This window comes from Punica granatum, chromosome 4, assembly GCF_007655135.1.
Source record: "Punica granatum isolate Tunisia-2019 chromosome 4, ASM765513v2, whole genome shotgun sequence".
In the NCBI taxonomy this organism is placed as follows: Eukaryota; Viridiplantae; Streptophyta; class Magnoliopsida; order Myrtales; family Lythraceae; genus Punica; species Punica granatum.
Window position 1 is genome coordinate 16053608 of NC_045130.1, and position 27707 is coordinate 16081314.

At 37.9% G+C, this 27707-nt stretch overlaps 3 protein-coding genes and 1 non-coding gene across 5 annotated transcripts; 1 reads left to right on the forward strand and 3 right to left on the reverse strand.

Moving 5' to 3' along the window:
* LOC116203447 (lysine-specific demethylase RSBN1L-like) lies at nt 1-3167 on the reverse strand. The gene is made up of 3 exons (XM_031535178.1): nt 2407-3167; nt 469-675; nt 1-352 (listed from the first exon to the last, which is right to left on the reverse strand). Exons 1-3 carry the CDS (start codon nt 3130-3132, stop codon nt 293-295), a joined length of 993 nt encoding a protein of 330 aa, XP_031391038.1. The 5' UTR covers nt 3133-3167; the 3' UTR covers nt 1-292.
* Nucleotides 3168-3240: 73 nt separating this feature from the next.
* On the forward strand, nt 3241-3312 carry TRNAP-CGG. Its single transcript has one exon. It is a non-coding gene; the product is annotated as a tRNA-Pro (tRNA).
* Nucleotides 3313-9556: 6244 nt separating this feature from the next.
* LOC116204172 (protein terminal ear1 homolog) lies at nt 9557-12140 on the reverse strand. The gene is made up of 5 exons (XM_031536246.1): nt 11470-12140; nt 10979-11104; nt 10137-10278; nt 9742-9810; nt 9557-9628 (listed from the first exon to the last, which is right to left on the reverse strand). The coding sequence occupies exons 1-5, from the start codon at nt 12138-12140 to the stop codon at nt 9557-9559; spliced, it is 1080 nt and encodes a 359-aa protein (XP_031392106.1).
* Nucleotides 12141-25652: 13512 nt separating this feature from the next.
* On the reverse strand, nt 25653-27346 carry LOC116205350 (B-box zinc finger protein 20). Of its 2 annotated transcripts, none has more exons than XM_031537930.1 (3): nt 27133-27346; nt 26371-26862; nt 25653-26212 (listed from the first exon to the last, which is right to left on the reverse strand). In XM_031537930.1, the coding sequence occupies exons 1-3, from the start codon at nt 27316-27318 to the stop codon at nt 25946-25948; spliced, it is 945 nt and encodes a 314-aa protein (XP_031393790.1). In that variant the 5' UTR covers nt 27319-27346; the 3' UTR covers nt 25653-25945. The 2 variants fall into 2 exon arrangements, with proteins under 2 accessions (XP_031393790.1, XP_031393791.1); XM_031537931.1 differs by having other exon boundaries at nt 26073-26212; nt 26376-26862.
* Between the last annotated feature and the right edge of the window lie 361 nt (nt 27347-27707).

Below are 27707 nucleotides of genomic sequence, written 5' to 3' on the forward strand. Positions count from 1 at the left end.
TCGAATGAGAAGAGGGCAGATGTCGTTGTTGATTCCATTGATCAAAGGTTCACAAGCCGGAGGAGATACATACAAGGGAGCACCCTAAGTTTTTCCTCCAAACTACCACCACCACTCTTAATACTACGTACAAGAGAAATATAGTATCCATCCTCTTCATCCAATGGCTCAGTATTTACTTCACTCGTAATTGTACATCTCCAACCGGTGGCAGTTCAAGATTCGATGCAAGGATGGAAGTATACGAGTTCTTCGGGACAAAAAAGTTCTCACATGCATGGGTTGAGAAATCTCACGCCTTGCTGCTCCCACGACGAGCTCGGGCAGTCATTCTTGATGCTTGTCCATTCTTCTGCATATCAAAAGACAGTGTACCACCATCAGCATTAAGCAGCAGCTGAAAGTAGAATTTCCTTAGGAAGATCAAACAAAACAATTTTTGCCCATATCTTTCTTTTTCCAATTTACCACGAGTGCAGGTCTGGGTTTCATCCGTTTCCTCATGAAAACACTCTGGGCCTGTTTCTTCTTCTCCTCAGCCTCCAATTTTGTGAGGCTGGGCCTGTATATGATCACTGTCCGACCGATCTGACCTACCACCACCGAACCAGTAACTGCCTGCAGCTTGTCCACCACCTCATCCAGCTCTCCAGGACAAGTCCGGTGTATCTTGATCTTTACAAGAAAAAAATATAAGTTACATTTTAACTAGAACAGTACCCATTGCGGAAACTCTTTGCTCGTGCAAATAAAAGAAACAAACAAAATACAGGACAGAAAGGCTTGACAATCGAAGATCCCAGTCACAGGAAGGATATGCAGGCTTAGAACAAATATAACCAAAGTGTTGTCTACCATTCCCCAGCCATGCAATTTCACTACAAACAGCTGAAAAAGGATCCAAGAATTGCCAGACTCCAAATTTTTCCAATTATCCATACAACCACGAAAACTCGAAAGGAGGCCCCAGAGTCAGTGAATCCCAAAGTTAGGATCATGTAACTTACGATCAAGAGCAGTAACAAATAGCATAGCAACCAGTGATGTATTGAAAGGGGGGCACACAGAGGTGGTCGCCACCCTTGAACTCGGGTAAAAACTACGAGTTTCTAATATATACTATTGAGTTTTCCCTTCTTTTCATGAAATTATCTTACTTCGCCCCCTTTAGATTTATGATTTCCCTCTTCCTCTTACCTCCCCTCAAATTTCTGCTCCGTCCTCGATAGCAACTCGGTAAAGATCTGCTACCTTGTAAAGATCCATCAGAAATGCGCTACGATATCGATACAATTCACAGCTTCCGATCAGAATTATCACAATAACACCAAACCCAGTTGACTGATGACATTTTAACAGCAATTAACAACGAGACAATTTTGAAGGAGAAGGCACTTGTAAGAGACAATCCCAATCAACAAATCCGCTCGAACACAACCCATATCTCAACAATGGGCAGTGCCGTGCTATAATGATTTGAGATAAGGAAGAAGAAGCAGAAGAATGAATATGATAAGGTTATACCTTAAGAAGCTCATTGGCTTCGAGGGTCTCGACGAAGGAAAAAAATATGAGTTACTTTTTAAATAGAACAATACTCATTGCGGAAACTCTTTGCTAATGCAAATGAAAGAAAGAAACAAACTACAGGACAGAAAGCCTTGACAATCAAAGATCCCAGACACAGGAAGGTTATGCAGCTTAGAACAAATATAACCAAAGTGCTGTCTACCATTCCCCAGCAATGAATTTCACTACAAACAGCTGAAAAGGTATCCAAGAAATGCCAGACTCCACATTTTCCAATTATACATACAATGTACAACCACTAAAACTCGAGAGGAGGCCCTGCTGCCGGTGAATCCCAAAGTTAGGATCATGTAACTTACGATCAAGAGCAATAACAAATAGCATAGCAACCAGTGATGTATTTAAAGGAGGGCACAGGGAGGCAGTCACCACCCTTGGACTCGGGTAAAAACTACAAGAAGCTTCTAATATATCCTATTGAGTTTTCCCTTCTTTTCATGAAATTATATTACTTCACTCCCTTTCGAATTATGATTTCCCCATTCCTCTACCTCCCCTCGACTTTCTGTTCCGTCCTTGATAGCAACTCGGTAAAGATCTGCTACCTTGTAAAGATCCATCAGAAATGCGCTAAGATATCGATATAATTCACAGTATTCGATCAGAATAATCACAATAACACCAAATGCAGTTGACTGATGACACTTTAACAGCAATTAACAATGAGACAATTTTAAAGGAGAATGCACTTGTAAGAGACAATCCCAATCAACACATCCGCTCGAACGCAACCCGTATCTCAACAATGGGCAGTGCTGTGCTATAATGATTTGAGATAAGGAAGAAGAAGAATGAATGAATATGATAAAGTTATACCTTGAGAAGCTCATTGGCTTCGAGGGTCTCGACGAAGGAAGCTGCAACATTTTCAGTAACACCGGATTTGCCCACCAACTGACACTTGAGCTTCTTCCCCAAGCTGTGGGCATAAGAAGCGAGCTCCTTCTTCTCCTTCACACTCAAGTTCAAGCTCAAGCCCGGTCCTTTCTTGCCGTTAACTGGCCGGATGGACTCGCTCCCCTTCGGTTCTGGTTCCGGTTCCCGCACCTCTTCCGCCACGGCAACAATTCCTTCTCCCAGTTCCTCCTCCTCTTCTTCTTCTTCTTCTTCATCATAGGATTCTTCTTCTTCGTCGTCATCATCAATATCGCGAATTTCGTCGTCGTTCTCTTCTCCGTCATGAGAGGCTTCCCGATGCGAAGAAGATGTTTGAGGAAATGCCGCAGAGGAGATGGACTGGCGAAGCAGGGGAAGAGGGCGAACAGTGAGAGAGGCGGGGGGACCGGTGATGAAGAGCGATTTGGAGGCTGGGGTTGGCGGGGTTAACTTAGGAGAGGAGGAGAGTACTGTCGCTGCCGTTGCAGATGAAAATGCTGCTGCTGCTGCTGTGGCCGGAGGAGGGGTTGCCAAGAGGGGCTTGAAGAAGAGGGAGAGGAGCGTGGAGGACGACAAGGGCGGCGGCCGCGGCGGAGGATGAGGGCGGCGGAGGTGGTGGAGCCGGAGAAGATGACAGGAAGGGGATATAGTAGTTGCCATCGACATTGTTCTCACTCAACGCTCACTGCGCTCACTGCTATCGTTCCTCTGCTAAATATGAGATCACCTCATTGACAATGAATAGACTTAAGATCAACTCTGCTGCAGCCAAGCGGGTGTTTGGTCTAGTGGTATGATTCTCGCTTCGGGTGCGAGAGGTCCCGAGTTCAATTCTCGGAACACCCCCCATTTTTTTCCATTTTCCTTTCTTTGAGGTAATTCCTTTTCTTCTTTTTTCTTTCCTTTTTTTTCCTATTCAGTGAAATAAAATTCCCTTTTCTGTTTGTGCTTTTGATCTTCCCATATATGGTAACTACAAAGTACAAATGCAAATAATCATATGAAAGATTCAAAGATATTACTGCGGACATCTATACAAAAGGCCATTCGTATTAGAACTCGATCAATTGTATAATATATATCCACTGTCCTTTCTCTCTCCCTCTTCCTCTACTCACTACACAACAAAAATCAATAACACAATTATTATTTTTTATTTTTTATTCAATTTTTTAACCATTCAATTCAATTTTTAATATTAAATTCTCTCAACTATCCATTACTTTTTCCACAATTCAACAACATAATCATTACGTTTTCTCAACTATTCATTAATTTTTCATAGTTTTTCTCATAATTCAACAATACAATCATTACAATCTAATTAAAATCAAAATTCAACTCTACTTAACTCTAAAACCAAACACACTATTCCGGTGGGGTGAGGTTTTTGCCAAGTTCCATAATTCATTATTCAAAGAACAAGTGTGTATATGTAATCACAACCTTTCATAGCACATTCGACAATCTACATTTAAAACCTCTTGGTTACGATACATAATCTACCGGTCTATTTCCCATGCTTTTCACCGGCTTGTTTTCATTTATCTACCATTGTATTTATTCAATATTCTAACATGGTCATCAAATCGTGCGTAACTCTCAACATCACAGTAACAAACTTGAAATTCCAATACATTTTCATTCATTAACTTCTTCTTTTTTCTATTACATTATATGCCAGTTAAAATTTCAAATTTTTCATAATTCTAATGGTCTATATATTATAATCAATAATTTTAAATCATTTTTTGCATTTATTAAATTATTGTAAAGCACAGTTAGATTTAGTACTCCGGTCGCACCCCTTTTATTCATAAAAAAAACATTTCACTAGAATTATAAGTTATTAGTCATATGGCTAACTCGAGAAGTTCAAACTAATTGATCCAATCATCTTATATATCCCATATTTTTTTGGGTATGGCATAACAACTCCCAACATATATATTTATTTTTTAAAACTTTTCACAAGTCCGGAAGAGCAAGTAAAATTTTTTGACAATGGATTTATTGAACATTTGTTTTTTTTTTCCTTTTGGAATACAAAAGAAGTCTATGATTTAATATAAAAAAAATGAGAAAATAAATAAAAGAGTATAAATAGTTTCATTGATAAGAATAAAAATTTAAAAATAGATTATATATATATATTTAACGGGACGAGAAGTGGTTGCATTACACTTTCTTTCTCGGGAAACACTTTTACTCGAGCATTTCTTCCCCTCAGAAACAATGAGTAAAGAAAGTTGAAAGTGGTTGGATCTGCAGCTCAGCTTGGCTCTTTCTTTTCTGGGAGATAATTGGATCTGTCTGTGACTGTCAGCTACTTGGCGTGAGAGGCAGAGGACAGGAAGAGGAGATGAAGAGCAAGTCCGCGCGAATGATAGCATAGCATAGCACAGCATGGCAGTTGATAATGATTGCTTTCTATATCGGTATGTGTGTAAAGTCTGTATAGCTCAGTAGTAGACGTCAGTCTACTTGCATCGACTGCTTCCCGGACAAGCAGGAAAATCTTCTGTCATATAATCTAGAAGAGAGTTATAAAAAACTATAAAAGAAAATAGAATGTTAAAACTCCGTTTAATTTCGCAGTTAAAATTACAAAAATTTTAATTTTAATTTTAACTCAACACACTATACAATAAAAATATATATTTCTCAAGTTAAAAATTTTAACTTTAATTTTAACTCAATATACTACATAATCATTTGTCATTTTTTACGATCAAAATCAAAGTTATTTTAATTCTGAAACCAAACGCACCATACAAACTTTCATTAGCTTGTCGTAGAAAATGAACAGATGTAATGAAAGTAATGCGTGATTAAATACACAAATCACCGTATTTAATAAAATTAACCTTTTTATTTAAGCGATTGTGGTATCTTAAAAAATCTATCAAACCACAGATTCGACCACACTGACATTTACCTTCATTTTAATTAATCCAATCCATGTAATGAGGGAAAGTAGTGAGTAATAAATATATTAAAGGTTAATCTATTTTGAGTACAAATAGATGAAAGATAAATAAATTATCTATGTTACCTCTTTATTACTTGTTAAATTGTGTTCTATTTAGATTGTTATTTTTTTTCGGTGTGCACTCTAGTCTTTGAAAATTCAACTTGACCCAACTAATTATATTCGATCCAGATCGGCCCACGAAGGAGAAAAACTCTTTCAGTGTGAATTTTTTCTATTCATAAATTTGAATCCAATACCTTATTTGAAGGTAATGGGTGACAAACCGCTTGAATTAAATCCATGTTAGTAGTTATATTTTTATTTTGCATTGCCTACATACTAAAATTCTTAATTAGTATTTTTAAACATTAAAATACTTACTATTATATAATTAGTTACTCGATTAAAATCTTTCGATTTTTAGTATTGTATAAAACAAAAAAGAAGTTAACTTAAACATAAAATTTTATTTTGAAAATTTTATCAAAACTATCATAATATATTATTAAATTTTAGGCAATTTTTAATATCGAGTATCACTCGAGTCTTTTCACTGATATAAGGGAAAAGACGAACCTCCTTCGCCACCATCATCTTTCCCTACTTGCAAAATGGATTTTCCTGACAGCTCCAAAGACTCATATATGGTGCAAGAAAAGTACCCTCTAGCGTACATGATCTATAGTTTAATGTATATTTTATTGTATATTTTAATTTTCAATGTGACTCTTGGTTGAGGTTTTATTGAATAACTATTTATAAAAATAAAGCCATTTAAGCCTGGACGGTAGACCATCTCCAGCAGAGATGCGGCCATGGCTCTCGACGCCAGTTGGTGTACGGGAGACGCGTACGCGTCTCTCTCTATTGGAGTTGTCTCCACGAATGGCACAACGTTGAGACTTGTCTCTATACAGAAAGATGCATTAGCGTCAATTCAGAACTCTCATGCTGCTACTGCTGCTGCTACGAGCAGTTTTTGTTTTTTTAATCGAAGATAGTAAAGAGCTGTTGGCTCTTTTGTTGTGTGGCCCGACGCTTCAAGCCACGTGGCAAGAAATCGGTCACATATTTAAAGCAGTTTTTTCTTTTATTAAAAGGTAAATTATATTAGTGGTTCAAAAAGTTTTACAAATGTATCAAGTTGGTTCAAAAAGTTTTTTTGCTACTTGATGATATAAAATATTTCAAAATCGTAACATTATAGTGCATTCCGTCAATTCATGATTGACGCCGTAGCAAAATGCTGATGTGGCAATAATGTTAAAACTCCAAACCTTGTAAAATTTCAAAACGACCTAAATTTTTTGAACTTTTTAAATTTTGTCCCAACCCGCCACTATTCATCGTCTTCCTCCTCTCCCTCCACTGTTCATCCCAAACCCGTCCTCTCCTTCGGCCTGACGAGTTCCCGTGCAACGGCCCCCACTTGGCGGACCGGACATGGTCGAGGATTCTGTTGAAGGAAGCTCATCTCTTGCTCGCAAGCTTCGACGTTGATTGGGACTTGGACTCTCTCTCTCTCTCTCTATATATATATATATATATGTTTGGTACGAAGTGAAAAAGCTTCCATTGGCTTCAGGAGTCCAAGAAGCGCGGCCTTGGACTTCGGATTGACGGAGAAGTGTTGGGAACTAGAGTTTGAGCTCGGAACCAGGCTCTTCTGCCAAGAGGATTCGAGCGTTCTTCGCCCTAACGGCATCCTCGAGCTTCCCAGATCCAAGATTCTAATGTGGTACTGGAGCTTCCTTCAACGGCATCCTCGACCACGTCCTTTCCGCCAAGTGGGGCCATTTCATGGGAACTCGCCTGGTCGAAGGAGAGGGCGGGTCTGGGATGAACAGTAGAGGGGGAGGAGGAAGACAATGAACAGTGCGCGGGTTGGGGCAAAATTGAAAAAGTTCAAAAAATTTAGGTCGTTTTGAAATTTTACAAAGTTTGGAGTTTTAATTAAAATTAAAAAATATTTTGTTATTATAATATTATTACCACATCAACATTTTGCTACGGCGTCAATCACGAATTGACGGAATGCACTAGAATGTTACGGTTTTGAAATATTTTGTACCATTAAATAGCAAACAAACTTTTTGAACCAACCCGATACATTTGTAAAAAATTTTGGACCACCAGTGTAATTTACCAATTATTAAATAATTAAAATTAGTGAGATCACAATAAAGACCCAATGAAAGATCAATAATTAGAGTTCCGAGTCTTTTTTTGTTCATTAGTCTTTGTTTGACGTAGCGCATATGTGATGAAAGTCGAGCCCACTTTCGAGACCCGTGGAGTCTCTTCCGCCGGAGATGGTATGCATCTGTAGAAATTACTTTTCAATAGGGACAGCGGTAACAGAGAGTTAAAGGCGGGCCTACAGTACGAAAGGTAAGAGTAGAAGGCGCAGGAAAGGGTGGATTATGACAATTCGACGATTGTTCCCTTTAAATAAAATTTTCAGTTTAAATCTTATAAATGAAGAAAATCTACAATTGGGATAGTTTTACCTCTTAATGAACTGATTCGACTTGAACTAGATTAGTCAAGATCCGTTAGATTTTCGAATATCAAGATGTATATTGAAAAAAATAATATACTTCCCCTCCTTTTTACAGATATTAACCTCATTTATATCTCAAGGGAAAAAAGAAACCTTGCCTTATCTAGCTGGCATCTTCTCCGATTACAAAGTGAGGTCAATAGTAGAATAAAAATATAAATTTTAAAAGTTAATAAAGAAAAATTAAATCTACAATACTTTATTTTAATTAACAGGCTAAGAGCAAGCACTACTACATGTATTATATTCTCTTTCCAACGTCTATATACATGTATATATGACTACCAGATTCAACGATATATAGTTCAAATACTAGATCATAAAAAATCTATTGAAACAACACTAAACCAGTAGTCTTTCCCAACCAAACTCCACCCAAACGGTATTTTTAAAAAACTTGTCCATATTATTGTTGCGAAATTTTTTTTTTTTGAAAGGCATACCGGAGGAAATTTTCTGCCGTGTCTTAATTTTATCCAGAGATTGAACATTATCGGTTGACCATTAATAATAATTTAATAGCACCACCATTACACTTAAACCCCATATATATTCACATATATGAGAGTATTCTTTTTTGTTATTATTAGAGGGGAGAGTTAAAATGTAATTCTTTTTCGGCATTAAAAGAGACCCAAGGTATAGCATATGAAAGAAAATTCATAAATAACGAATAAAAAATATATATAATTTCCTTAGATGTCAAACATGTAATCTCTAAGTCAACATGTGAAAATCTACATCATTGTGCTACTCCTTTTTTTTAATTAAAATGCAATTCTTATGATTATCCAAAAAAAAAAGCACCGCTTTGAACTTTCTCTTATAGGAGTTAGTTCTAACAATTAATAATTATTAAACGCATTTATTATTAACAAAATATTGACTGAATAGTAACCAACTCCAACCCCGTAAGAACATAAATTCTAATTTCAAGAACACACTTATTAAGAGAAAAAATAACTTTTAATACTCAATTTCTCTTAATTACAAAAAATATTTCTCTCTCTTGATTACAAAAGCAAAATCTCTTGTAATTACAAAAGCAACAACTCCCATGATTATTATATAACCGAAAAAGCAATGTTATTTCCTCCTATTCGCATTTCTATAAATTCATGGCGAACAAGTGACAATTTCTTAGACAGAGACAGATAGGAGGATCTTCCTCGGAAAGTGTTTGGCGGAAAAATAATTATACGGTTTACAATTAAGAGTACTTCCACATGAGAAAGAGGAAGAGGATTAGGATTCAACTCTTCCCCTTAATTATACTCAAGAGCTTCTAAATTCAACTTTTACACGAATAACCCAATGAAGTAACATACTCCATGCATGGAGATGGGCTTATTCTAATATACCTCACATTGACAAGCATGATGCACCTGGAAAAGGCTATGACGGGCATATCTCATCACCGCATGAGATTTGATAATTGATACAATAACATCAACATCGTGCAGACAACAACATAAAGTACATATAATTACAACAGAGGCACAAAATGATAGAAGCCATAATATCAAAACCGCTGATTTAGTAGGTGGTGGACCTCACAACCCAGACATCGCCAGACGTTGCTCCTTCCGGGTGGCAAGCTCCACCCCACTAGCCATTGGTTCCATCTACATACAAGCACATAGGAAATTTAATACTTGACAGGAGTGAAAGTGAATCCCCCTATCGTCCTCTGTGTCACAGAATCGCCAGAACCATCCCGTGGGGGGCTAAAACAAACCGGCAAGAAATCCTTGGACTCGCAGGCAAACATAGTCTTAGAAAAGTGGTGCAGGAGTTGTTCCTTGCCCTACAAATACGATTAACAATTAACCCCCAAATAAAAAAATCTAGCAACTATATATCATACACTTCTTTATGTACTGGATCTTATTCACAAGCATGTATACGAGCAAAACGTTTCAGATACCAAAGGTAATATCGTAAAAAAATGCAGCTCGCGCAAACTGTAACACAAAGACTCCAATAAGTTAAAAGCCCATACAACTCTCTTGCCAAAAATAATCATTTACGTGAACTGACAATTCACATTGTAGCCCACATTATCTTCTACAAAATATATATATATGAGAATAGCACAATCTACAAGTATATGAGATGTATAGATATATAAACCTGGAACCTTGCCAATGCAACCTCCAAAACTTTTTTCGAGCCAAAACAATCCCACTTATGAGAATTGAAAGCCAAAAAGAACTTCCATGCAGCCCTCGGGTTCGTGAAGTTCACAAACGCATATCCAAAGTTTGCTTTCCTTCTGCCACAATTAAATATCAAATAATTTATACAAAATAACATCACATTTGGTATATGTGCTTTGCTGAGACCAGTATATATTTTCATCAGTACACCAAAAAAATTATATAAATTAGTTTCTAGCTAGCAGCAGACATAATGCTTTTTCACTTCAAAGCTCATTGAACAGGCCCGACTTCAATCAAGGCACGCTTACTAGGTATATCCAAGTAATCAGGTTTAAACTACTCAGATTTGGCTTTTAAGCGTCACATCATACAGGTCAAATTTAAAACCATTAATAAAAATGACACGGCTACTTATTTATATATATATATATATATATATTCGAGGATATTTTGGAGCCACGTACATCATTGGATGAGAAATCCATGTTATCATAACAAAGAGTCATGTTAAAAAAACCCTTATTTTCAATATAAAGCCAATCCATTTCCTTTTGCTCCCCCTTTGATGGAATTAGGGTTTTCTGACCTTAGGTGGTACAGATTTCAGATCAGTCACCAATCACCATCCTGCTCATATTAAACTTAGCAAAACATACGTGTACTAAACTTTCCCGTCAGTGTGTATATGTGCAGACAGATACGTATCTATGTGATTAGCACAAATTTACGTATCTCTGCATATATCGAAATGTGTACATATTATCTCAAGCTGCAAAATGTAAAAAACAAAAATTGAAAGAAAAAATTACGCACCTTAGATCAAAGGGCAAGTAAACGAAATCATAGGCCGACCTCTCGTCGTCGGTGTCACCGGACACTTCAAGCTTTTGGTTCTCCGCAGCACAGTGACTGTCGAGGAATTCAACGAGAAGCTCCCGACTATTAAGGGAAATTAAACAGCCCATGCATGCAAAAATTTTTTAAAAAGGGTTATTAATAGTTGATTCAAATTCAAGACCTATCGAACAATTTCCCATCTATCTATACAAGACGTACAAAAGTAATACGTGAACTAGTACATACTACATGTATATAACTGAATGGGCAAAATCTATATAAAGCCATATCAAATTCCATCAGCTGTATATATATGCGCGCGCGCGTCCAAATCAAGAAAACTTGCTTGGTTGAATCACTGAAAGGACAAAAATCTATAAATTGAAATATTTCAAGAACACAATCGGTCACATTTATTTCTTCTAACAAAATTCTAAGAACAAGGACGTTGCAGTAATGACCCTTACGTGTACTTGTTGGGGATGTTGCGCATCATTACGGTGGATTCTGCACCGCCCGGACTGAGTGTCACGACCGGCTTCTTCCGCCGATTGATCGGCTCATGGCGGGGGCGGGCTATCACCACCCGATCATATGACTTCGACTGTCTTGGGGTCGGACTTGTATTTGACGCTGACGTCCCCTCAACCTCTCCAATACCAGAGCTTCCGTTATCGAAACTGTCATCATCACGGCGCGTCCAAAAGGCCCATCTCCGGGGGGGTATCCAACTCCATGCTCCCCGGCCTTTGCCGCAGCGCGAGCTGCTCCAGCCACGAGCAGCTCTGAGCCCTCTACCTCTGGGGCGGTAGCTGCTGCCACGGCCGAAACTGGCTGCGGCAGCAGGTAACGTCTCCTGCTGCACCGGGTGGCCAGTGGGAGGAGGACGGGGAATACGATGAGGAGGAGACTCCCGGGGGTACGGCGGGTTGTGCGGGAAGTAGTTGGCGGCGTGTGGTGGAACCGGCGGTGGCATCGCTGCGGGAGTGGGGATGAATTGGGGAGGAAGAGGAGAGAAGTAGTGATGGAGAGGGTTAGGGTTAGGGTTTGTGATGGACTGGGGGAAGAAGGAGGCAGCCTGAGGGTTCAGTCCACGGCGGCGGCTGCCGTTTCCTGGGATGGGGGTGGCGGTGGCCATGGCTAGACGTGTGATAGTAGAGCGCAACTATGGAGGTGAAGAGTCAGTGTACTTGCTTTGCAAGTAAGGCTCCAAGCTAGGGTTAAATAGCATTACGAGCTAGTGAGAGAGACAGAGAAAGAAGTCATGTCAATGGGGGAAAGGGACAGATGGGAGTGAGAGAAGGGGAATGGGAAATTGGTCAGAAGAGAAAAGAGTCGGGTATCGGCTCTGTCGGGATGGCAATGCAGTTTGGCTCATCATCATCATCATGCGTACATATATAAATACTTTATTTTCTTTTTTTTTTGGTTGAATATATGCCAACTCTTTATCTATTTTTAGTGAAAATTATACTATTCTCTTGAATTTCGATTAATTTAATCAAGTCATGTCAATTCATTAAGAGTTAAAATTCTTTTAGCGTGATTTTTTTACATTTATAGAAATTCGAACTCGAAACCTTATTTAAACAAAATATATTTCGAATCGCTTAAATTAATTTACATTGATTGTTTCGATTATAAATAATAAGGTCAGAATAGACGTGAAATGGAAAATAAATGTACAATTCATTCTGACAAACCTTGCTAATCTTTTCCCTCCCTCCCCACATTCTCATCTTCACTATATTAGAAAAACAAATTTCCTAGTTCAGCTACGTATATACAGCCACACGTAGCATGTCCCTCCACTGCGCCGAGGGGGACGAAAAAAGCATTCGGAGAAAAAAAGTGATCGAAGAAAGTAATACAGTGATCGTAAATTTTTCTTCCTCTTTGGTAGCAAGGCATTCTTAACGCAAATTATGCAATGGCTTTTAACTTTTCATAATTTACTAGGTCTAGTCATTCGTATTGCATGAATGACTACAAAACTAATAAAATTTAGTTTGTTCGATTTTGATGAATTAATATTTTAATTAATATTTTGTTAGCAATGGATAATTTTTTTTAATTAATTTAAAGAAATTATTTAATATATTATGGATATCCTACATGCATAGAATGTAGAAACTGTCTTCTCACTATTCTACATACATAAAATGTATAAAAATATGAAAAGACAACAATATAAATTGAGAAATACACTAATTTCTTATCAATAATTAAATTCTCTAAATAGTCGAAAGGACAACGATCAACCACAAATTAAGGTTCTAAAAATTTTAGTCACGTATCACTCTGAGCTTTTATATATTATAATTGATAAATAATTTGTAGGCTCACGAGTTGTGCAGTGCGAAGAATAATTAATATATTTTAATTTATTAATTTATGAGAAATATTTAAATTTATAAAGAGAACCTTATCTAAAATAGTTCTTAATATTTATTCTCTAATCGGTAAATTTTTTCAAAAGAATAATCAATGTTTATTCCCAAATCAAAGAATTTTTTAATAACTTCGGATCATTGTACATTTGTTTAATTATGATATTTACTGGTCGAGCAATCAAAGAGACATTCCTCGCCAGCTGAAGATACCACGAAAAGGTTATGTAAAGCTCCCTTACTAGTTACTATACTTAAAGATTTTTATATATTATGATTGATTGATAATTGAAAGATAAAAATGTATAAAAATAATAATAAGAAGTAAAATGTAATATTTTTCTCGCTATCAGTTCTATCCTTTTTTGACTGAATGCTATCGTTTGTATCTGATGGCGTCAGTTTTTTCATACATATATAGACATTATACGTGCTAAATATAAAAGAAGTACGAGTTCCAGATTATGGGAATTTCGGCACGAGAGATACACATGCATCCTTCATAAAGATCTACGTCATAATAGAAATGTTTAATGTAATTGAAATAAATTATTTTTGGGTGAATTAATCAAAATAAATTGTTCTAATTGATAATAGAATAGTCCAATATTAAGTAAATTACTTATATATTTCAAAATGAAATAAATTACTCAGGGCCTGTTTGGTTTCGCGATTCTATTTTAGAATCACAATTCTAACTTAATTTTACTCACTACAAAACAAAATAACTCATACAAAGTCAAAGAGTGGGTCCCATTTATATCAATTTTTCCCACAACAAAACAACATAACTCATACAAAGTCAAAGGGTGGGCCCCATTTATACCATTCAAAATCAAAATCAAAATCTGATTTTAAAATCCTATTATGAAACCAAACGGAACCTCAGATTTCAAAGAATTTTATTCACATTTCAATCAATTCTACAGATTTCGAAAAATATAATTTGAAGTTGAAGTACTTTACTTGACTATATCATCCAATCAGTTTTATTGGTCATCCTGTGGAATTTCTTGCCACTCCACCAGATCGAGGCAATTTGGGGGCGGCGCGTGCATGAAATCCTCGGCTTGGTGGGCTTTGTTCTTCCTTCCTTCGTCATGATTAAACTCACAGAGCTGCATTTAATGGACGGGATATTGTTTCCCCAGTAAATCCCAGTTATTAATGAGCAGCCAAATCTTTTTACTAATTTCAACCTTTCCATCTTTCCTTCTTCTTCTTTTAAATTTATAGGATTAATAATAAAAAGATATAAAATTTTCATATTTTAATAATTCTAACACGAAATAGAAGGTACTAACTATCCCAATCGGAGGAGGGTGTCGACGACCCCAATCGAGTAGTGGTGATAAAGGTCGTGACTCTACCCATCAAAATCTAAAGAATCTCTGATTTGAGGTTCTCCCTATTCCGGGGAGTGAGTGCCTCGATTTCGACCATCATCCCCTGATTAGGGTCGTCAACTCCCTCCCTCGGATTAGAGTCGTCAACACTCTCTGTGATCTCGATTCCGTCTTAATTAACGAAAAATTTAACGCCATTCTAAAATTGTTATTAAATAAAAAGTTTGTGGATGGAAAAAAATTGGTATTGAAATTATTAAAATATGAGAAGTTTATATTTTTTAAATTATTAATCCGAACTTATTTATATCTATATGTAGCTCCCACGGATTGTCCAATCAAATTTTATGACAATACCACACATCGCATGATTACTGGGATTTTTTTCCCCTTTACTTTTGCTTTGTGTTTCGAGTCATGACACAAGGCCATACCGTATTCGGATCTAGAAGATGTTGCTTCAGCCTTAATTCCAACATCTTATACATGCAATTGTGTATATAATATATATATATATAAATATATATATATATATGCATGTCTTTGGGATCATTTCAGTCCGATCCACACAATATACAATATATAATAGAATTAAAAAAAATATAATTTTTTTTTACATTTTAACAATTCTAGCATAAATTTTTTTCTTAATTTAAAAATATTCAAACTTTTGATTTGATAATAATTCTAACACGACGTCATATTTTTCGTTAATTTGAACGAAATCAAGGCCTTAGAGGGTGCAGACGACCCCAATCCGGGATAATGACTAGGGTCATGGCTCCACCCGTTGGAATCAGGAGAATCTCCAATTTGAGAGTTCTCCAAATTTTAGGGGGTGGGAGCTTCAATTTCGGCCATCACCCCTCGATTGGGGTCGCTGGCACCCTCCCCTCTATTTGGATCGCCAACGCCCTCTATAACATCGATTCCGTTCAAACTAACATAAAATTTAACGTCGTGCTATAATTATTATCAAATCGAAAGTTTATACAATTTTAGGTTAAGAAAAAAAGTTCACTCTAAAATTGTTAAAATGCAAAAAAGTTTGTGTTTTTTTTTATTAACTCCTATATAATATACATATATTTTCAGAAAAAATTACTAGCCCGACTGTGTTATGAATTTCCAATGATGTTGATCGTGTCTGCATTCTTTACAAAGTATCATTTCATTTTTGCTTACATGCATAATAATCTTTGCATGCTTTGTATATCTATATCATTACTGTTGGCATAATATAATTAATCAACCCTCCCTTATTAAGAATGCATTTGGTACATGAAAATCTATCAACATTTCCATGAATGAGGGCCTACTAGATTCCCACGTTTGATTTGGTCGTGGTAATCCACATTCTCACCGGAGTGATAATGTAGATTCCCACTAAGAGGTGGGAAGTAGATTCCCTCTTTGGTAGGAATATACATTATTGGTAATCACTTTATCAACAAACTGTCAAACGCACTCTTATACTTTCTTTCCCGATGAGATATAGATTATGTGCATACCTAGTCTATTCAATAATAGTGATTATTGAATAAGTATAAGGACCTCAAAGAATAATCTCGTTCATAAATAATTCTTTTTTTATAGCATACCAATTTTTATACTATAAAAAAATCTACGTTACAAATTAGAATGAAAATACTCGGTATGATTTTTTATTCCAATATTATCCATAATAAAATATATTGGTCAATCAAGATCAGTCGGATTAAAAAAATTTTAAGAGTAAACAGTAACTTCATACGCTAACCAGTTTTCAATCAAGTGTGTTACACGGGTTGTTTGCATATAATAACTATTTACAATAATTAAAGATGAATGTACTTTTTATGAACAATAAGACTTTTCAACAATTAATTTCTAATTAAAGATGAATATACTTTTTATGAACAATAAGCTTTTTCAACAATTAACTTCTAATTCAACTAATAATTTCTAACAAATGACACATTAGACTAATATTTAATGGTTCAGTAACAATTTTGTACATGTTTTTTTTAATATCTAAAGTGAATTGCGTATTAATTTATTAATTTGTATGTTATGTAGAATACTTATATACATTAAATTCAAATATACAAGCTTGATTTTGTAATTTTTTTATATAAAATTTTCTAATATTTGGGACATCATATGTTCAATTCTTATTTAAATCTTTTTAAGATTAATACCTGTCTTATAATTATTTTTAAAATCATAGAATACTTGTTTATTAATGAAAATCTGCTTAATAATTTTCTAGCTTCTTAATTAATTTAATATGCATGCATATTAATATATAGCACATTTATCTTATTCCATTATAAAATTTTCTAATATTTGGGACATCATATGTTAAATTATTATTTAAATCTTTTAGATTAGTACCTGTCTTATAATTCTTTTTTAAAATTATGTAATAATTGTTTATTAATGAAATGTGCCTAATAATTTTCTAACTTCTTAATTAATTTAATATGAATACATAATAATATACAGCACATATATCATATATATACAAGCTTGATTTTGTAATTTTTATATAAAATTTTATAATATTTGGGACATCATATGTTAAATTCTTATTTAAATCTTTTACATTAGTACCCGTCTTATAATTCTTTTTTAAAATAATGTAATAATTCTTTTCTTAATTAATTTCATATGAATGCATATTAATATATAGCACATTCAGAACAATTATTGCAAAATATGACAAATTTACTTCTATTAAACTATTCAATATCCATTTTCACATTTAGTTACCATATACTATTAGTATTATAATTTTAGAATAATTGTTTGATCTATTAATAGTCATGACTGGAAAATGTACTCGTCAGCATCCCGTTTTGGTCCCCTGGCTTATGAACGCCATCGAAGGACTCTCGGTTACGACCCTCCAAAACTCTAGTAAAAGCGGCATGGTAGACCCGAATCACTATTTACAGCTGGGTCAACAGGGTCAACCGGACAACCTCGGAGTGTAGCAATATAGGACTCAGGATTCCCTTCACTAATCTCGGAAGAGCAACCGGAGAGTCCAAACAACGTGCGAGCTCGGGCGAACATAAGTGGACTCCAGCAGCACTATTCATCCCTCGATCACCAAGCCATCTGAATATATCTAATATTGGGCTCCGACGAACCCTCATGGAGCCAAATTGGCGAAGAGCCTCTTTGAGCGCATTCTGTAAATCATATGCTTGAGCCAGAGGGCTCTAGAGTAATCATAGGTGGCTTCCTACAAACTTCCGGGGTCGCTCAATCACCGGGCTATATGAAAGTTTCCAATATTAGGTTCCAAATATCCCTCATGGTGATAAAATGACAAGGAGCCCCTCTAAACACGTTTCGTAAATCATTTACTTGACCTATAGGGCTTCTAAATAATCGCAGACCCTTCTAGCGAGGCTCCCTAGCCACCGGCTCATAAGGCGAAACATTAACACTCAAGGTTCGGTCCGATTCGGTTAGTCCTACGGATCCTCAGAACCGTGGAACACACTTCAAACTGCTATCTAGAAATCATCTTCACCTCTCCAGTGACTCAAAAGTGGAAAAAATGAGCCCTTCCATCGAGGCTCCAGAGCAACCAGCTCATTAGACCAATTGTTAATACTTGAAGTTAGGCTCAGTCAACCCCGGGGGTTCCCAAAACAAAGGAGATTTCTTTCGGTCAATCTCCAAAGATCATTTACACCTTCGGTACAACTCCCCAATGATCGCAGGCGACTTCCAGCATTCTCCCTAAGTCGCTCGACCATCGGGCTATCAAAAGGTATTCAATATGGGGTTCTAAAGATCCACCATGAGGCCAAGTAGATGGGGAGTCCATCAGAGCGCATTTCGTAAATCATCTTCTCGAGTCGATGGACTCCCAAAGAGATCACGGTTCCCGACCTGGCCCCTGAAGCCGATTTCGACAAGGGATCATCCCGACGAGCCCTGAGTACTCCTTGGACTATCCAGTAACCTTCTGCAAGGCTCCGGGTCACAAATTCTACAATCGACCTTAGGTCAGCCCCGGGTCAAGCTCGAATCAACAAAAGGCAACCGGTTGATCCCGATAATAAAAGATACACAAATGACTGGGACAAGGCCACGACGCCCGGGGAATCGACTAAAGTTGTTAACTCCGCTTTGATCATCCGAATGGATCGAAAACGACTCCCGAGCACTTGTGGCTCCCAGCTCAATTGGATATCCAGAAACTGTCAACATTGGACTTTAAAAATTCCTCTCCTAGCCAGCACCAATAACAAGTCGTCCGTTCGTTCTCCTAAAATCTTACATGCCAGAACCCGAACATTCCGACTCTGTTTTCCTTTCTTCTACTTTTACTATTCACCCATCACATCCTTTTTTCCTCTCATCTCATTTTTTCTATTCATTTTTCACATACCCATACACCAACCCACACATCTATATACACTTCTACCATCGACCCATCATCAACATCCTATCATCTTCCAATCCCTCATCCTCCAATCATAACTCACAAAAATCCTCTTCCAACCAATCATCATCCACCTATCTTCTTCCTCTCAAATCCCCTTCACTCGCTGCTCCTCCAAGCAATCGAGTCACTACATTCATATTCCCGAGGTGTAGGTATAACGTTCATACACTTAAAAGAATAGGTCTTTTAACTTTTAACATACTTGTAAGGAGAGAAGACGGAGATCCGAGTCGGGGAGTCCTTGAGGACCTAAGTCAGGTTAAGAGGGGTCTCGCCAAACCCAAGAGGGTTCAGTCCAACCCCCTCCTGATCTAACTTGGGTTCAAAACTGACTCATTAACCTCGATCTGACTTTATTTTTGTACCGGTATCATTAAATCGATTCCAGCGTAATATAGTGTTCTATATGTGGTTGTGTATATGTTGTATGCAAAACGAAGTTGAAGAGACCGCCTCGGACCTGAGTCGGGTGAAGGAGGTCTCGGACCAATACGTGAGGGTAAGGCCAAGACTCCCCTCGCCCGATTCGGCTTCGTTTCGTATTTTCACGTGTTCCTCGTTTATCATGGAGGTACCGACCTCATATGTATTTGTTTGTCATCGTGCATCTCGTGTATGCAATTATGTGATTTCCACGATTTTTGTGTTTTCATGTTTAATCTACTAATATTTGCATGGATTCATGTATCATGGACCATCTCGGGCCCGCGAGGGCCCAGGGGGCTCTCGTCCATCATTAGCCGAGTCTCCTTAACTTTCGGGGACCGTCTCGAGCCCACGAGGGCCCATGGGGCTCTTGGCCATCATTGGCCGAGTCTCCTTGACTTTCATGGACCCATCCCAGCCCTCGTGTCACATGTCATTTTCAAAAATTAAAGCGATCAAGGATTAGGATTCCATTTGAATGGTCTGTCAATGATCAATTTGACGATTCGAAACCCGTAAAACCAAGAGCACTTAGTAATCCATTTAATTTAATCAATCTCACACGCATAGTAATTGGGACGATCCACTTAGCTAATTAATTCACTCGACATTTTAAATAAATTGCACGAACCAGCTAATAATTTGTAATCAAGTGATAAATCACGAATCGGTAATCATGTCATTTTCAAAATCCACAATTTTTAAGAAATTATCAAGACACGTGGTAAGCGTAGCATGGACATTTAGGAAGGACTCGCGTGTCATGACTCAAGTATGGGCTCAATTTGAGGCGGCTCAAGTCGGAACGCGAGAGTTCTTCTTAGACCACTTTTAGGCGGATCAATCGGTTTCTCGGCTCCCTTAGGGTCTACAAGACCTTGGAGAATCTAGAGAATTGGTCGACACCGGCTATCGACCTCGATTGTCCGTACACATAGTCTTAATTTCTTTTATTAAAATAACTTTCTCATCGTAAGGGCACGACGATCGGTTCCTGACTTGCAGACAATCCTACAGTTAGAGTGATCAAAACACTCCGAGCAACAAGAAGCGACAGGTAGCCCGTGCAGGCATAGCTCTCATCTGCATAACCCCTTCTCTCTGTATAAAGTGTTTCAATCATCTTAACATAGACCAGGCGCTTCGGAGTGTGGATTAGAGATGCGAGTGGGGAAACTCGTGAAAGATCACAGGACATGTGTAGAGGCCTTGGCACCCTTGTGTTGTTTCGTTTTCCCCACCTCCTAAGTCAGTGCATTAGACCAAGTTTATTTGCCATAAAACACGAAAACAGCATAATCACACATCAGATATAATTAAACACACGGGAACAGGCGGGCCAAACTCTAGGTTTAGGTTTCAAGTAAATATCAAACTCTGATCATAGCCGGTTAACTTCTTAGGGTCATTCATCATATAAAATTAAAAAGAATCCATACACTCTCATACTCGAGGAAGGGACTTCGTATCCTTTGAGTGTCTTTAAACAAAGCCTGAATGCAACATTCCCTCATGGATGGCCCATTACCAATTTCTTAGATTGTATGTGCCCAAACGAGTCTTTCATATTTAGGATAGAGACTTGTATGCCAAGCAATTGGGAATCATAACTTGATAATCACGTAAACTTGACAAAGAACTTACTACTTATTTGTTTTATTCTGCTTTTATTCGGGTCGAACCCAAACCCATAGGACACGATCAACACATGGTTTAACGCTCAAAGCCATCGATCACATGATCCAACGCCCCTACACACCGAGTGCACGCGACCCGAGCGCGACATGAGGTCTAGCTTTGAGTCACCGTTTTATCCCAAGTATTCAAGCGAAGGATGGCTTGGGTTGGGACGCGCGAAATAATGTTAGATGACTACTCGAAAGCTTGACCAACCTCGTGAAAATATCAAGGACCGTTTGGTCCTCCTAGGACTCGCTAATTCGGATTGACTCGACCCCTAGCTCTCATGAGCCCACGTTGCATTAATATATGTTTCGGTCTTTCAAACTCTCGGTAAACATGAGCAGAATATTGGCCGAGCACAAACCGACTGCTATCTAATTGATGTATTTGTATTATTATTAAGAGTACATTGCGATAAAGTTATTTGTATATTTATTCATGCAATGATCATGGTCAGCGAGCGAACGATCTGAGTGTTGAACCGGTCGAGTTGGTCTACGTTCCCTACGAATGAGTAAACCTTACATTTTGTGGTTTTAGCCCGCACAAGGAACCGGTCATCTTGGCCCGGCGAACCGCAACACGAGGATGGTGGACCAAGCCCTCGACACGAGGGTTTAATCGTATCTCGAGCTCTTAGTCTGAATAGATCGCTTATCAATGAATTTACGGTGTTCAATCAAGCAAGACAAGCGAAACTTAATCAACGCGGTAAATAAACTAAAAACGACAAACCTTGGACAAACTAGAGTACAGACAAGGAATTCGGAATATAAGCTCGCATGTAACAAAACCATCGAACTCGGAATTCATGGTTCCGCAAGACCATATGCTTTAGCAAACTAGGTATATTTCGTTCCCCTAGACCCGGAAAATTTACATGCCCTCGACTTTTGGGTCTTAAATAGGTAGTGGTGACTCGTTCTCATACGCGTCCCTTGGAAGGTGGATACTCCCAAGTCGTGCGATCATGTGTACGCATGTGGGCCTCGACGAGACGATATTCAGGTCTGCGGTACTTAAAACTATATACAATATATAAAGATTTTGCGCTCCAAATGATATTTCTTCATGTTCAAAGATTTTATTACTAGGAAAATTACTATTGAAGTCCTAAATTTATGCAAAAAGATAAACTTTAGACCTAATATAAACTATCTTTTTGGCTCAAGTAATTCTAAACGTTAAATTCGTTGGACAATTTTGGTCCAAAACTGTGATGAGAAGTTAACGACATTAAATCGGTCCACGTGACATCTTATAATTGGTCAAATAATATTTTCATTATTAAAACTTTAAGAAAATTCAAAAAAACAAGAAAATGATTTTTTTTTATTTTAAAGAAAAGGGAGGGGAGTCTCACTGACCACACCTTGGCGAGGTCTCTGGAGGATCAGACGCCTCTAGCGACCCTGCCCGACTTTTCCACTGGCTACCTCCTCTTTTCCCCCAAGGCGAGGTCATCAAAGAAGGTGGCCGACGGGGGAGAAAGTGGCTGGTGGAGAGCCCCCACTAGTAGGACTCCCGTCTCCCTTCTTTTTCTTTTATTAAAAAATATTTTTCTTTTTTTGATATTTTTAAAAATAAAAATGTTATTTGACCAATTAGGAGGTGCTATATGGACCAATTTAACGCCGTTAACTTTCGATTACGATTGTGGACAAAAATATTCAACGGACTAAACATTTTGGACTACTTGAGCCAAAACGATGGTTTTATGATTGAAATTTATCTTTTTGTAAGGTTTTAGGAATTCAATAGTAATTTTGCCTTTTATTATTCCATTTGATATAAACTTTTGCTAGTATTTTTTAATAGAAACATTGAATATAATTTTTTCCCAAAGCAAAATTTCTTTTTTATAAATAGAGTATATTAATTACCAGGTGTCTTTTTTATTGTTGTTTTCTTTTTATATTAATATTCCAATTTATATTCTTATTGTTTAGAGAGAGATTGCACCGAGAATAGCCATGTTCTTCTTCAGTTTTTTCATTTTTCTGAAATTAAAAGGTTATTTTTCTAAAGAAAAATTAACGAAACTTGAAAGTGATTATAAACAAAGTTATTTTGAAAGCATGTCCTTTAACTGCTAACATGTTTCGGTTTATGAACAAAGTTATGTTGAAAGAATGTTCTTTAATTGCTATGTTTCGGTTTTGGCTATATTTACCCACGAAATAAAGTTACGATTTTTAAAAACAATTAAAACTTTCAATAAAATGAGAAACAATAATTTCTTGAAGAACTCATTAGAGGAGCATTTAATGATTTCAAGTGAAATTTAGATTGAGGTGCATTTATCGACCTCAAGTGAATTTTACTCATGTATAGATATAGATAGATTTTATCTATCAACTCACAATTACTCCCATAATTCTCTCTTTTTCCCCTCTTTCTATCTCAATCCCCTTCTCGCCACCAAGGAATGGTCTCCTGTGGTCAAGGCTTGAGACAACAGTCTTGATGCCTCGAGTTTGAGTCGCCTGCTATGTAATTGCATTTCTCCTAAATCAAGAATTTTATGCGTAGTTAGAAAAGTTTGTTGGGGTCCACACAAATAGGGAGAGTTCAAGTAAGTTGTCACATCACATATTGATTATTAGCACCTTGGCGAGGGGCTGCACAGTGAGGATAGCTATACTGGTCAAAACACTGGAATCTGAAGGGAGTGTGACTGTCCACTACTCCCAAACTCCCTATTTTTTCAAGTAGGAAAAGAAAAATCCCCCTCTCCCTTTCCATGATTTTTCATTTATATATTTTTTGTATTTTGATTATTTTATTTTTTCAATTAAAAACATTTATTTTCACATGTTAAACAAAGAACTACTTCACAATTTAAAAGCATAAAAAATGTCTAATTATATATGTCTAAAATGATTTTATGTAAAAATATTAAAAAATATATATTTATACAAATACCGGGTAATGCGGGCATAGAATCTTGTGATACTATAAGCATACAATATGTATTGGAGTTACAAAACAAAATACTTGTATTTATAGTGTTATCTATTAATAAGAAAGTGCTTCTTTTTTTTTTTGCGTGTGTAAACTGGGAGCCAAAACCAAAGTGCATTAAATTAAATAAATAGTAACAAATACAGAAACGAGGCGTGGTAATTTCTATATTATCCCCATATAAGAGTAGATCGAGCCTTGGAGGACAATCCCCCCACTATATGAACACCCAGAAATAGTATCAATGCATGATTTTGCCAAGCAATCCATGTACCTATTCCGTTCTCGATACACATGTTCAATCGTGATCAACCGCTCATGGAGAAAGCACCGATATCTCTTAATAACGCTACATTTCAGCCATCTTGTCCACGATGCAACCGTATTAGGTGGCATACCACTTCAAAATCCACTTAAGAAGGCACTCTTAGTTCAGTTTGGTAAAAAAAAAAAAAAGTCAACGCATCCGGTAATAATCTATTATGAAATCCTATGAATGTGGAAAACGTACCTGATTAGTGGATTGCAAAAATTGGAATAAGAAAGGATTTATTGCCTATCACATAAGTACATAACCCAAATCATGGCAATGGATTTTCCTATAACGCGTACAATGGCTTGCGAATGTATTGAAAAAAATATGTAATCAAAATGAATTGATTGAGATGGCTCGGCGTTTTTTTTTTTTTTAAAATAAGATTTCGAGTTTAAATCTTGTGAATGAAGAAATAAATATATCATTGGAAAAGCTTAACTCTTATTGGGGCTGACCGAACTCGAATCTAGATTACTTAGGGTCCTACGAACTTCCAGGTAATGCACACCGGAAAAAAAAAATGTATAGATGTAATAAAACTTTGTTGAGATACGGAAACTAGGTAGATGGATCCATCCCGATGGCCTGAAAGGGTGCAGGAGATTTGTGGGCTAAGCCCATGGGCCTCGTGGGGCTTGTCCATTGCAATATTATCGAATCTGATGCCCATAGTGAGTTACCATCTTCATCGGTGAGCACATGAAAAGCAGAAAGGCGTAGCTCAGATCTAGACGATGGCTATGAGATGCTTGCAGTACATCCTCTGAAATAATGGATAATGTGCCGAAGCATGTGCACAATCAGATAATCAATAAAATCGGCGATGGACCTACAAGAAGTGGGTCCGTTGCGATCCCTGAGAAGTGGCCAATAGATCCTAGGATTGTAGTAATGTTTGTGTAGTAATTTGTCACCACGTCTGGGCTAATGTTGTCATGCACATTCCAAGTACATACGTACATTACATGTTTTGCCCGAGCTTCTATTCGTGTACTGAGAGTGGGACTTTTTCGGCTTCTCCATCTAAAGAACATTATCCAACTTGTCATAGCATGACAGATACATCGTCATATTCTTTCACTTAAATTCTTCCACATAGTACATGAGGTTGATTTAATACAGTTACGTTTTCATCCACGACAACGTAATGTCACTACGAGGTCACCGGGGAACAAAATGGAGCTTTGTTAATTTCCAAGGAGAAATTCCATAATCTTCCAAGTACCTTTTTTTTTTTTTCCCTGGAAGAAGCTTTCTCAGATCGGTAAATGAGAACCAAACAATTGAAAGCAAAGACACATCAAAAAACGTATCTACCGGACAACATCGGACGTTGGAAAAGTCCATCGAGAAGAAAGAAAGGACAAACTAAAGCACAAACGTGTGGACTCCTTGAGAAAATAGAGCCTCATTAAAAAAACCATTGCGGCGTTTCCTCGAGGATCTCGTACTCCTTGCGTTCTCCGGCTCTCGAACACCGTCAAAGAAAGAGGTCTGGTCCTGAGGTGGGCATTTGTGATGAGGCTGGGCAAAAAACTGAGGCACTGGTATCGGGATGTCTCTCGGGGCGGGGGAACTCGAGCTCGTGTCACTTCCAAAGTCATAGTCCGGCATAGGCAACTTGCGATCAAAAGTCTGCACCCGATCAATAATTCAACAACATATCAGAAAATGACCGATAACAAAATTTCAATAACGTGTAAAAGAATAAACATAAAATGGTTTTCCAAATAAATAAAGTATGAAGATAATAAACTAAGAAAAGATTAAAAAAGAGTAATACTACTGCAAACCTTACAATAACCATTGGAGGACGAACTGTTGTTGTTATTATTATGATGATGATGAGCGTGATGATGGCTGAGGTGGTGGCTGCAGTCAAGGAACTCGTCCACGCGCCACCCAGGGAGCGTCTCCATCAAGTACTCTGATATGCTGCTCGTCGACATGGACCCTCCGTCGCTCACCATCATTTGGTTCTCCTCCTCCCGGCCTGCCCCGGTGCCACCGCTGGAGCCCACCTCGAATGTCGGGTTAACGAAGCCGCTCCCCTGGGGCGAGGAGCTTTCCTGCCTGCAGAGGCCGGTACTGGTAGTGGCGGAGGAGGAGGGCAGCAGCGGCTGAGGGTAGTGGGCGGCAGGGGAGGTGGACGGGGAGAGCTTGACGCCAGCGAGGAGGAAGCGGCTATGCTTCTGGGTGTGCTCGTTGGCTCGGTGGATTGGGATATCGCACTCTCTGCATAGGATTGCTCTGTCCTCTTGGCAGAACAGCAGAGCCCTCCTCTCCTGTGGACATTAATCAAAGTCAATTTCAATCAATTCACGTGGTGCAACTCTCCGATCCAAATTAGCTCTCTCTCCTCCAATCTATCTCGAGCTCGATTCAACGACACAAACCAATCGCAGTTAAGAATTCATTCAGTATCCCCTCTCTGCATTCATTCGGTACAGACTTTAATACATTTGCGACCCAATGGTTGCGGCTTTACGTAGATGACACGAGGCCCCATTGACCCACCAGCTAAACTGAATCGAGGAGTGGGAGTCCGCACTGACCTGGCAGATGTCGCAGAGAGGGGAGTCCTTGAATGTGGGGTGAAGGAGGGAGTAGCGGTTGTGCTTGCTTGCGAGCTTGTTCGTCCAGTGGACCCGCCGGTCACAGCCGTCGCACAGCACGGCCTCGTCCGCTGAGCAGAAGAGGGTGGCCTCCTCCTTCTCGCAAACGTCGCACTGTATCTTCATCTCCTCTCTCTCTCTCTCTCAATATTGGACTTTGGCTTAGATTGGAGGTTTGAATGAAATTCTCTCCTTTCTATATGCCCCTTGGAATTTGATTGTGGGTATATATTATGTTAATTCACCAAAAGGCAACTTTTGAAGGTACAAATAAATATATATATATTTTTTTTTGCTAACCCGAGGTGTTCAGGCTTTGCCCGACTAATCTCCTGGGTTCCGTGAACCCCTAGCGGCGCACATAGCTGGTAATCACGCCAAACACGCTCCGGTGACCCCAAGGGGATTCGAACCCGAGATCGGGTGCAAACTTAGGCGCACCTTGTAGTTCGAATGCGGAGGAAAAGAGCAGAAAAAAGAGAGGATGGGGACAAGAGGTTATGGGCAAGGGAGGA